We start from the raw sequence: 12,104 nt of genomic DNA, 5'->3' as shown, positions 1-12,104 counted from the left end.
TGTTTTTTTGCGTTTGAAGAAGTGGTCACCAGTTACTTAAATTGTATTAGATTCGGCTGCAACGCTGTTTACCCCTGAGACTCCAGAGGTGTTCTGTGGACTCGAACACTTCACCCACCCCTCCATCGGCACAGTGGTGAGTACATAATGAGTGAATTTTTCAGTGAACTATCCCTTTAATGTTTTCTCGCAGACCCCACACTCTGACCCACACTCCAGCACAGTAGGTGGCGGTACTGCACCTTAAACGTTAGGTGCCACCCGCCATTACACAAAAAGAAGGAGAGTGGAGAGGAAACGCTGCCATCTAGCGGCGGAGCGGCCGATGAGCACTTCCCGTGACGCAGAGAAACGCGGTAAAACGGTATTCCGGTCATCCGGTCCCCCTTCTCATCCTCATCAGCAGCGGCAGCAGAGCAGCATGGCTTCCTCCGACAGCACCATGAGCTTGAACGGCCAAAGACAGAGCGTCGTCCTGAACGGGGAGCCGGTGGTGAAGCGGCCGCGGGAGAGCGCCCTGCAGCCGGACCCGTCGCTGCGCATCCCCCTGGAGCCGCAGAACAAAGTGACCGTGGTGCTCGGGGCGCAGTGGGGCGACGAGGGCAAAGGGAAAGTTGTGGACCTGCTCGCCATGGATGCGGATATCGTCTGCAGGTGTCAGGTGACGGAACCACACGGTGGAGCTCACATTTCACACGCTCTCTCTGTCTCTCTATCGCTGTTTTTAAAATGTCCGCTGCACGGAGCGGAGGCTCAGTGGGAGTCTTTGCCGCCGTGAAACATTCGTAACCTGCCTCTGACGTCAACAACCTTGTCTGACCTCCCGGATGTGGAAGTTGGTGCTAGCACGGGATGCTAACCTGCATCTGGCTGCTACGTGTTGTTATTATAACAGTGAATCCCCCGTGTAAACACTGATCATCGTTTGAAGTCGGTGTAACGTTGCGTAAGAAAGCAACCGGCGGGCTGTAGCCAGTGTTTTTCCTCTGCACCGTCAACCATGTGACACTGAACACAGGCGTGTTATCTGGTGGCCCCCCTGCGAACAGTGTTCACGGCGTGTGTTGTGTAAGAGCAGGACGTGTGAGGCGGTGCTCGGTGTTTGTGTTTCTGCGGCGTTGTGGGTCACGAACCGAGATCTGACTGATTCCTGTGTGTGTCTCTGTGTGTGCAGGGGGGCAACAATGCAGGTCACACAGTGGTGGTGGACTCGGTGGAGTACGACTTCCACCTGCTGCCCAGCGGAGTGCTCAACAAGAAGGCGGTCTCCTTCATCGGTAACACTCCACCCATGTGCTTTTGTTTGTACACAGACGGAAAGATGAAGAGCCCAGTAAAACAATAAAATGTGAACAGATGAATGTTATCAGCGCAGACTTGAAAGCAGCCGCAGCAGATAGTCGTATAGGTTGTTGAGGAAGTGACAGTGTTTAGTGGTAACAGTTAGATATATCCAGTAGACACATACAGATACCTATTATTAATAAGACACTCCTAGCTAAAAACTACAGCCCTATTCTCCATCCTGTCTTCCTGAAACTTAAAGTACATTCGCTGTATTGAATCTGATCCAGCGGGTTTCCACTTTATGATCAGTTTGTTTCCTATTATTTTGTCCACACCATTTAATATCAGTGAGGGTAGATTTGCGCTGGTCTTATCAGAGCACAAAGGAACCACCAACCAATAATATCGTGTTCAAACACGCACACAAGAGCAGAAGCTCGCCAATAACATCACTATTATGTTAAAGCGGAGGCAGCTGGTTTATCTGGTTGTGGATTTTATTTCCTCTGTACTTCTCTGTAGCATTACCCTGAAAGCTGACTTTGTTCTTGGGTCCAGAGTATGAAATAGATCATTGTTGGAATGACGATTGCAGGCACAGCAACATGTAACATTAATGCAACACATACGTGTGAGTCTGGTGTTATTAACACAAACACCTCCCAGAATAACACAGTTCTCTCAAACAGCACCACAGACTACATCCTCCCAAATTACCTTCTGCCTTCCAAAATTCATTTCTTAATTTTCCATTTCCTCTTTTTGGTGGTGAGGTTGTTCTCACTGCCATAGAGACAGTAAACATTTAAGGAACCCTTGTGTTGGGCAACAAGATAGCTTGTGTTTATATAAATAAAACTTCAGGGAAATGATTAACAGTATATTACTCATAAGGCCTATTTTACATGCAATGCATCAAACAATTTACCATCAGGATTTTTAAAGGTTGCATTTTTACATCACAGGAAACGGAGTGGTGATACACCTACCTGGTCTGTTTGAGGAGGCTGAGAAGAACCTGCAGAAAGGCAAAGGTAAGGAGAGGTGCAGGAACTATCCCTTCGTGGTATCAACAACTGGTGGCAGTTAGCCTTTTTTACAGGTGACCATTTTATCATAGCACAGTTGAACAGGTATAAATAAAATGAATGATGGCTGAATTCCATTTAGCTGCTTCATTTTCAGGGTCCTGGTATTGTTCAAACTGACTCACCAAAATAGAAGAGAGACATTGTAAATGTTATTAGTAACACTTATAGGTAAACTGTCCTATGTTTAGTAAGTTGATTTAGTTTTTTGATGTAATACCTGCTGCACACTAGAGGATTTTCAAATCTTAACAGATGTTTAAAACCGTGGAAGACCACAGACATAAAAACTGATTTTAGCTGACGTTTTTTTATATTTATTAGAATGCAGTCATTCGAAGAGTCAGTCGAGATGCAGGACCAATCACTTGATGTTTAAACAATTTCTGAGCAGGGGTTCTAGAGACTTGGGAACTCACTGAAACTCACGTGATCAAAAGTTTAAAATAAGACTAAACATGGAGCATTATTTGGCCAGATTATCTGTTCAGATCAGTCTCTAGTCGGAAAAAAACCTACAACTGTCTGGAGGGTTGAATTGGACACCAAATCGACCCGATTGTCCTCTAGTGGGGGGCCAGCATAAGTTAGTACAAGATCAGATCAGCAATATTATCAAATGCATTAGTCAATTTGGGGAAAGTCTGAACAGTATAAGCATTTGCGTGTTTGGATTTGTTTCATGTAAAACTTTATTAGATGATATGAGAGGGATAACTTGGTGTATTGTGGTGACTAATACCACCCAGATAAATGAGGTGGAAGACAATTTGTTGTTTTGTAAACATGTGATGAGCTATTTATTATGTTTGTTGCAGGATTACAAGGTTGGGAGGAGCGATTAAAAATTTCTGATCGTGCCCACATTGGTGAGTTAACATTTTCTCATTTTAATTTATTGAATTGAATATGAATTTGATTTGTCACCTTATTGACTGTCCCGTATTTCTGCCTCTAGTGTTCAACTTCCATCAAGCTGTTGATGGAATCCAGGAGCAGCAGCGGCAGCAGCAAGAAGGGAAAAAGTAATGTTTAACTCTTAATTTGTGTGAAATGTTTAGTATAATGTTCTCGACAACACGGTTCTCAACTGTGAGTAACTTTTTTTCTGTTAAATAAACAGTGACTTATGTTTGTCTTTGTTTGATCTCCAGTTTGGGAACCACAAAAAAGGGTATCGGCCCTGCTTACTCCTCCAAAGCAGCTCGGAACGGTCTGCGAGTCTGTGACCTCGTCTCAGATTTCAAGGCTTTTGAAGACAAGTGAGTATTTTCATTTCATTTTTATCATCTTCTTTATTAGGGTTAGGGTTGTAAAGTTTTCACTCTTTAAATGTTTCCTGAACATTTGTGGTCCAAGATGGGATGAGGTGCTATAACGCATAAGCACTGAAAGTGAGAATTCAAATGTCCGAGTCGGTTGCTCCGGACTTTCTCTAAAGTTTCTCCAGCCTAGTTAAAACCCTGGAAAAGGTCAGCAGGAGATCCCTTCGGGGGATTCCCTGCAAGTGAGTGAGCATGTTGATGACGTTTCTAACATGTTACGAACGCAAAACTGAAGTAAAATAAAGTATACAAATATCTGTTGGTGAATAAGAGAAAGAAGCCAGATGACGACGAGTTTTGGTGATAAGGGCTGATGCCAGAGTCAATGTGCTGTAAAGACAACACGACAGAATTTATACTCTATGTCCTGCCTCCTGCACGCTGCCCAACCCCTCACCTGAAAGCTCCAGAGATTTTTCTGATGTTGTGAACGTGTCTGACCTGCAGAATCTCCTGCTGCATTCTTCATTGTCTGGAGAAAGATGGATATTGTGCAGATATTTTCCAGAGTTCATGTCTGAAAACAGCTTACGACTGTGCCAAGTTTAATATTTCAAAATCTTTTAGCTTTTTCAGATTTTCGAGGTCAGCTCCTAAAGAGCAGTTAGATAAAATTTTAGGGGGGGAATTCTAGATTTGTGGGTGTGACACTGGAGACATGAGAGTTGTCTGGTATCTTTTCATACAATACACAAATTGTGAATATGAGCAGATGTAGTTTTCTTAAAGTATAGTTTTTATCCTCTTAACACGTTGCTTTGACTTTTGAAGATTCTGTACCTTCTCCTGCCAGCAGGTGGCAACACTCGGCCATGGTACATGTGAAAACTGCTGCCAGCCTGCTTTCATGGCAACATTATAACATGTGTCCTGTATATAATGTTGTGAAGGGGATGCTGTTATAGAAATGTATAGGTCCTATGCTTACTCTGACCAAACCTATCGCACGCTTCTAGCCCTCTGGCTTGTCTACTCGCTCAGTGACCGTGTATTTACATACAGAGGAGCTGCACATATAGACTTCAGCAAGCCTCTGTAAACAGACTGTTGAACTCTGTCATCTCTGCAGGTTTCGTATGTTGGCGGAACATTTCCTGACCATGTATCCAAAGCTCAATGTTGACATTGACAGTGAACTGCAGCAGCTGAAGGTGAGGACAGTTCATCATGTACAGTTCATTCCACGACTGACAAAACACACGTCTCTGTATTTTTTTTCGTGGCTCTTTTCACAGAAGATATCTTGTCATGTAGGAGAAGGACAGATGTAAATGATGGCTTCATTCCATTTGGCTGCTGTGTTGTTGGGCATTGTGGGTTCGCTGTCACACTGTCATCATTTACCGGTAACACTTGAGTTAAATGGAGCCACCATTAATGTTATTAGTTCCACCTCTGCTTTTCCTACTGTGACAAGTGTCTAATATAAGTAATTGTCACTGTAATGCAGCTTTGAAAACGAGAAAATGATTCAGGTTTGTCCACATTTTAGAGAACTTTAATAACAAGGCTTATGGTCCATCTTTGGTGTATGAATTTGTTTTTGTTTTTGTTTTCTCAGGGATTTACTGAGAGACTGCGCCCTCTGGTGACCGACGGGGTGTACTTCATGCACAAGGCTCTGACTGGATCCCCTAAGAAGATCCTGGTGGAAGGAGCCAACGCTGCTCTGCTGGATATTGACTTTGGTGAGCAACAAGGGGTTTGTGGACTTGATTATGAAGATGGATGGATGTTTTTTTGTTTTTTTTGCCTACTCTGGTTAACAGATGTTTCCTTTACTCAGGCACATATCCTTTCGTGACGTCCTCCAACTGCACCGTGGGAGGAGTGTGCACCGGCCTTGGCGTGCCTCCATCCTATGTCGGCCGAGTATACGGTGTCGTCAAAGCGTACACCACCCGGGTTGGTGTTGGTGCTTTCCCCACAGAGCAGGATAACGTGAGTTGTTTTATTGTTTTATTTTTAAGGATATTTATTTTTTGGCCATTTTGCCTTTATTGGTAAGTGAAATTGGGAGAGAGCCGAAATGAGGAGCAGCAAAGGGTCGGTTCAGAATCGGCCACTGATCAATGATAAGGAACTGTAAGATCATTAATGTTCAATCCATCCCACTTGACATCTCAGGTGCTCAACAGCAGCTTTGTGGTAAATAGCCAACACACTCCAATTTACAGGGGATGCTGTATGTGTTGTTGTCGAATTACTACACACATACCAGCCAATCACGGCATAGAGGCACATTTTAAGTAGAGGATGGGTTTATTACCTGGGCCAAGGAGGATATGCTTTCGTCTGCATTTTTGTTAGATTTTAGCAGGATTACACACAAACTACTGGATGGATCATCATGAGACTTGGTGGAAGGATGTGTTACGGGTCAGGGAAGAACCCCTTAAGGGGGCAGATCACTTTCTTTAACATTGTGAGATAGGGCGCAACATTTCCCTTGACTTCTTAGAGAGTAGTTCATGGATCTTAATTCAAACAATCAGGCATGTTTAGGGACTGATATTTATCATTGTGTGCACTTTGGTGCAGATCCCTTCAAATTCATAAGGGCCGTGTTGGGCCTTGCCAGAGAAATGCACTTTCATACCTCTTTTACACAAAAATTAGCAGTTAATCATGGGTTAACCCGCTTAAAAAGGGAATTGACTCCTTTCCCATTGCCTGTAGAGGAGTTTGCCTTTCTGTTTTTTCCCCCCCTGGTGCATCATGCTCGACATGAACACGCTGAAAACTGAGGCGCTCTCTCACCTCCTCTTGCGAAATTAGCACGTTCACGCGGGTGTCTCGTTTCCAATGCTACCGGCTATCGGTGCCGAAAGCCGATAAAAACTTGTGTCTACTGCAGAGTCATTTGACCCTGGAGTGAATGCAGATTGAATCCATTCCCATTGAAGACAAAAGCCAGGTGTTCTTGGCTGTTCGTGGGGTTTTTGACCAGTGGAAAAAGGGGGTTCAGAGTGTCTCTCTTGTTATGTTTTTGTGAACAGGAAAGTAGGGTTCATGTCATTTTTCAATGAATTCAAATCTCAAGATGAAAGCAATACACTTAAAAATCAGAAGATTCAAATTTTGTTGCAATCTGAACATTTCTTCTTTGGCTGAGCACAGCCCGGCTACAGCTTTACCAAGGCAGACACCCACGGAGCCATGCACAGCTCCACCATGTTCGCTTGCAGTGTTCATTTGGGTCTTTTCAAACATGTTTGGACGGTAAAAAAAGTGACATTTTACCTTTTTTTTACCAGCTCTGTCAGTAATTTACTGCTCCCCTCGGTGTCTCTATCATTCGTGCTGCGCACTGCACCATGCAGGGCGCCCCAGAGATCATTAAAAGAGTCCAGGTCACACGGACAAACCCTGGTTGGAGATTTTTTTTGTAGTACAGTGAGAGTTAAGTACCGGGGAAAAATTACAGATGGGAACCAGTATTGGTTCAAATGGGAACGGTACCCAACCCTATTGCTCAGCTGACATCACTGACGAGAAGTAGTTTTTTTCCTCCAATCAGCTCACAGTGTGTTTCTTTGTGTTTCAGGAGACTGGGGCACTGTTACAGTCCAGAGGGCGAGAGGTTGGTGTGACGACGGGCAGACGGAGGCGCTGTGGTTGGCTGGACCTGATTTTGGTCAGATACGCCCACATGGTCAATGGCTTCTCTGCGTAAGCAACCATCACACAACTGTGGCTTCAACTAACAATTATATTGATTATTTTCGATTAATTAGTTAAAATGACAAAAGCTACATTTGACCCTTTCCCAGCAGTTTATTCGAAAAGTAACGTAATCTTGTACAATCTGTAACTTAATCATGATGATAATTCCAGACTCAGATATTTACTATTTAATTCTGACTATTCATAATTCAAGTTCATGATTTCTACAACATCATTCTAAGAAGTTCAAACTTCACTTAAGGTATCTTAAATTGTGGCAAATTAAAGATATCTTGAACTGGATTTAAAGATAATAACATAATGTAATATTTCAACTGAATTGTAGATATTTATGAGAAATCTCACACACATGAATAAAAAAAGTAGTTTGAATCTTACCATGTAATTACACATTTTGTAAAGATTTGAGTAGTTAAAACAATGATTGTATTGACGTGATGAAGTCAAGTATTTATCTTCAACAAAAATTCTCTCTGTCGCTCTCTCGATCTCGTTTAGTCGGGGAAGTGACCGTCTTTAAAAGTGTTTGAACATTTTCCGTTTAAATCTCAAAGAAAACTTGTGTAAAGCTGATTTCACAGGACACAGCAGCACATTATCACTGCGGTATGAACCTTAAAGTTGTTAACGATCCTCCAGTGAACTGAGAGAAGAGGAGGACGCAGCAGAAGCAGATCTCCTACATGTTTTCCCTTCAGGTTCATACCAAGGTGATGTCGTGCTGCTGTTCCATGTGAAGTCACCTTCACCCAGTTTACAGCTAACGGCCTCTGAAGGCTTTAATGTAAAGTGTTCTCACACTTTTGACGACTTGTCTCTGCTGTATCTTAACTTCAGACTTTTGTCTTCACCTGCTGATATAATTGGAGTTTTTGCTGTTAACGTCATCAGAGAATTGAACAGTGATTGATTTCTTTGCAGAATTGCCCTGACAAAGTTGGACATTTTGGACACGCTGTCTGAGATTAAAGTGGGTGTGTCCTACAAAGTTGATGGAGAACCTCTCCCAAGTTTCCCTGGTAAGTCCTTTCAGCTTCTATGTTTCATAGATCTGCTCTTTGTCTGCTCATCATCATCATTTAGTCAGGTATTCAGACACAGAAGGACTGGCCAATATGCCACTGCTGTTATAAGTTATTAACAAAAATTAGCTTGTTATTATTAACTGTTCTCTCTTTTTGACCACAGTCAAAAATCGAAGGATATACAATTTTCAGTTATATCAGTTTACACTTTAATTCTGTTTAATTGAAAATACTATATCTTTTTCTGAAGTTTATTTGTCCACAAATGTTTTAATGTTAGAAAGCTAGTTTGCTGTAAACACAGGAGAGCTTCACCATCTGTGAAAAGTGTTTTAATATTTTGAGAGCTGCCACTCACAAGTGAAGGAACATACAGTGGCTTTAATGCTCTCTAATGTGTTATTTTACATTGGTCAGCTTTTCTGAGCAGGAAATGCAGCATTCAGGGTTTTTGAAAATCTATTTTGCAGCAGACTTTCAGCGTCTCTCTGCTCGTCGAGCCAGATGCAGCAAATTGTGTTTTCAGCTAATGAACCAGACGATGATAAAAACAACTTTGCTCACTTTCACACTGAATCCAGTTTTTAACGTCTCTGCTCAGTGTACTCGATGTTTAATGAAGTGGCTCTTTTCCTGACTCTGATTTACAGAGACACTCCTCTTATAAACAGAATTATATGACTGTTAATGCTGGTTTTAATATTGCATTTATTACCAAGTTTATAAAATAAAATCTACATTCATGGGTTGAACATGGCTCCGTGTTTCAAATTTTCTTAGACCTTTCAGGTCTTCAGAAGTCAATCGTTTGGAACGTCTCTATATATTGATATTTATATCTGCACTCATTTTCAAATCTATGCTGAAACTAAACCCCTAAACCCCAAAATCATATACTATTCAGAGATTTTCCTCATCCTCTCCTGCCCCTCGGCTTATGGGTGAAGTTCCACATTAATGTCATCCTTGCAAGTGTATGGACCGGACATACAAGTAATCTTTCCAGCATGTTGTTTTCACCATCGTCTTCTGATGAATCATTAACAGTGAACCAAAACAAAAGCACCTCCTGTGTCACTCAGTGTTATTGATCTGCCTGTGTTGCAGCCAACATGGACGTTTTGACGCGGGTGTCGGTGGACTACGAGACGCTGCCCGGCTGGGGCTGCTGCACTGAGGCGGCTCGGAGCTTCGAGGAGCTGCCGACACAGGCACAAAACTACATTCGCTTCATCGAGAACTTCCTGCAAGTGCCAGGTTTGTAAAGAGACACTTATCATAAATGGAGAATCTCCGGCCAGAGTTTTCTTAACGTGGCCAAACCTGTCCACTCACCTCTCTTTTTGTTCTTCTCCCATTTCAGTGAAGTGGGTCGGAGTCGGCAAGTCCAGAGAGAGCATGATCAAACTGTTTTGATCCATCTTCAGTTCACTCACATGTAATCCTCCTCCTCAACAACATTTCAGATGATAACTTCAGGTACTGAAAGGATAACCAGAGGAATTAAAAATGCAAACATGATCCTAAAGGAAATAACCTCACCAGCAAGGCTATGTGTCAAACGATTAGTCGCTGCTTGTGCATCACAATTACTGTCATCCTTCATAGATATAATTTATGCATTCCACATAGTGTTTTCTATATTTATTAGGATGTTCATTTTTAAAAACCTGGTGCAAGTGGATCGAATGGTCACTATTCCATTCCCAAGTCAAAAGGGCAGTTTCTTTTTTTTTAGCGTTGGAGCTAATTAACCTTAACTGACCTTAATCTGTTCGCCATGTTAATTCTTTTTTTTTACACATATTTGAAAAACAGATGTAGGAGCTTACGTGTTCAGGAGTGTCACAATAAAGCCAGAGATTATTTTTAGATATTGTGAAGAGATGGGAGAATTATCGAAAGCCATGCAATCAGTATAGTTGTGAACTTTTCTATTGAACAGTTTTAAAACTTAAAGAACATGAAATGCATCTGGGTTGTTAAGTTTATAATCGTATTTTCATGATTGTTAGAATGAACATTGTGCTTTTTAAATAATCCTCGAGATATATCAACGTAAACGAGCTTGAGTTTAAATGCAAACGTTTTTCCTGATAACGGAGGGAAAATAAGAAAACATTCCTCATCCACACAGAGACATTGGTGTGTGTTTGTGTGTAGATGTAAAGAAAACAGTGGGCGGTAACGGACCAGAGCACATCTCAATATGACATTCAACTCATGTCAATAAAGCAAAAGACTCTTGTTGAGCTTTATTATTATGCTATTATCAATAAAAGGAAACTAACATGTAAAGCTTCATGAAGTCGTTTTTTTTATAGTTGTTTTGCCTAAAAAGTGTGAATAACATGTTTTTGAGAAGGTAATTAAATCTAGCAGGAATTCCTCGACAAAAGGATGAACCGATTAGAAATTGGTGCTCAGGTCACGGTGGCTTCACAAAAACATGTTCTTGGCCTCTTTAGAACATGATATCACAAGACTGCCTTCAGGGGACATCTTTAGATTTTGCACAGTTGACTCAGAAATGAACTGATTAGATTTCACAGGTCAAAGGTCACAGTGACAGTGGCAAAAACACCTGGAGAGAGTTTTATTACATCTGACAAAAACATCCACTTGAGGCAATCTCAAAAAGTGTTGCACCATTTTGCTCCAAATGTTGAGCAGAGGGCTTCGAGGTGTTGACCAATCGGCACCACTGTTAACATTTAAGTAAATGTTTTATCCAGGCTGAAGTAGCCCAGGACAGCAGGAAGAACTTATAAGAAAATGAGCGGCACTGGAAAAGTTTACTGTGACCTGACATGCATTCCTTTCTCGGAATGGATATCTCAGGAACTCCTTGAGGGAAGTTTTTCCCATTTGGCACAAACATCGATTTGGACTGAAAGATGTGAAGCCGCTCTTCTACACTCTGCTCACAGCACGGTTCTGCCCTGTTTGAGATTCTCTTCCCATCTCCCATTGGGGAATAAAACTGCCTATAGCTTTAAATACGATGTTATCTATGTTCAGTATGTATGTGTGTAGATGCTTTGGTAAAACCCTCAAGTGTTTTTTATCTTTGGAGTAAAACAATAACCGATGCAGCAGTAACTAAGTACATAAGTAATCAAAGGTAACTGACTAAACTCTCTTCACTTCCCCTCCATGTATGACCACCATAACTGGAGGCTTCCCGTTTCTCTGTAAAGGAAAAGCTGTTAAGCTAAGATAAGATAAAGGTCCTTTACTAGTCCCACTGTGGGGGAGTTGTTACAGCAGCCAAGAGGGAATAGTGAAATACACACTGTATTAGAAATATATGCAAAAATAGAATATAAACACAAGGAACCATGAAAAATAGAGTATTATTGTCTTTACAACGTATGATGACCCTTTTTATCAGCCTCCTGGATTTCTCAGTAAAAACAATCTTAAACTAAAAACAGCATGTCTATAACTGGTAATTATTATAATCATACATGTCAGTATGATGATGCTTCACATTTCATCCAAACATGCACAATGGCTTTTATTTAATTCCTTTAGAAGCAACCATCGAATGTGGTGAGTCTGGAAAAAATGTGTGTGGAGACTGAAAGTGCACTGGTTTTGCCATGTTGTCTTAAGAAGGCCTCGAGAGAGTCCTTTCAAATTTAGCACAAATACTAACTTCGAGTCACAGATGAACTGATTTGATTTTG

The 12,104-nt window shown here is 41.6% G+C and overlaps 1 protein-coding gene across 1 annotated transcript; it reads left to right on the top strand.

Moving 5' to 3' along the window:
• The first annotated feature begins 299 nt into the window (after positions 1-299).
• Positions 300-10,710, top strand: adssl (adenylosuccinate synthase, like). The gene is made up of 13 exons (XM_035179097.2): positions 300-661; positions 1,175-1,277; positions 2,253-2,321; positions 3,194-3,244; positions 3,334-3,400; positions 3,530-3,637; positions 4,770-4,851; positions 5,262-5,388; positions 5,487-5,641; positions 7,248-7,372; positions 8,309-8,406; positions 9,520-9,669; positions 9,776-10,710. The coding sequence occupies exons 1-13, from the start codon at positions 326-328 to the stop codon at positions 9,826-9,828; spliced, it is 1,524 nt and encodes a 507-aa protein (XP_035034988.1). The 5' UTR covers positions 300-325; the 3' UTR covers positions 9,829-10,710.
• Positions 10,711-12,104: the final 1,394 nt, after the last annotated feature.

The sequence above is a fragment of the Hippoglossus stenolepis genome, chromosome 15 (assembly GCF_022539355.2).
Source record: "Hippoglossus stenolepis isolate QCI-W04-F060 chromosome 15, HSTE1.2, whole genome shotgun sequence".
In the NCBI taxonomy this organism is placed as follows: Eukaryota; Metazoa; Chordata; class Actinopteri; order Pleuronectiformes; family Pleuronectidae; genus Hippoglossus; species Hippoglossus stenolepis.
This window is presented reverse-complemented; position numbering and strand designations above follow the sequence as displayed.

Coding starts and splice junctions, on each gene's coding strand:
- adssl (XM_035179097.2), top strand. CDS start 326: ATGAGCACTTCCCGTGACGCAGAGAAACGCGGTAAAACGGTATTCCGG. Junction 3,245..3,333: donor TTCTGATCGTGCCCACATTG/GTGAGTTAACAT, acceptor TTCTGCCTCTAG/TGTTCAACTTCCATCAAGCT. Junction 3,638..4,769: donor TTCAAGGCTTTTGAAGACAA/GTGAGTATTTTC, acceptor TCATCTCTGCAG/GTTTCGTATGTTGGCGGAAC.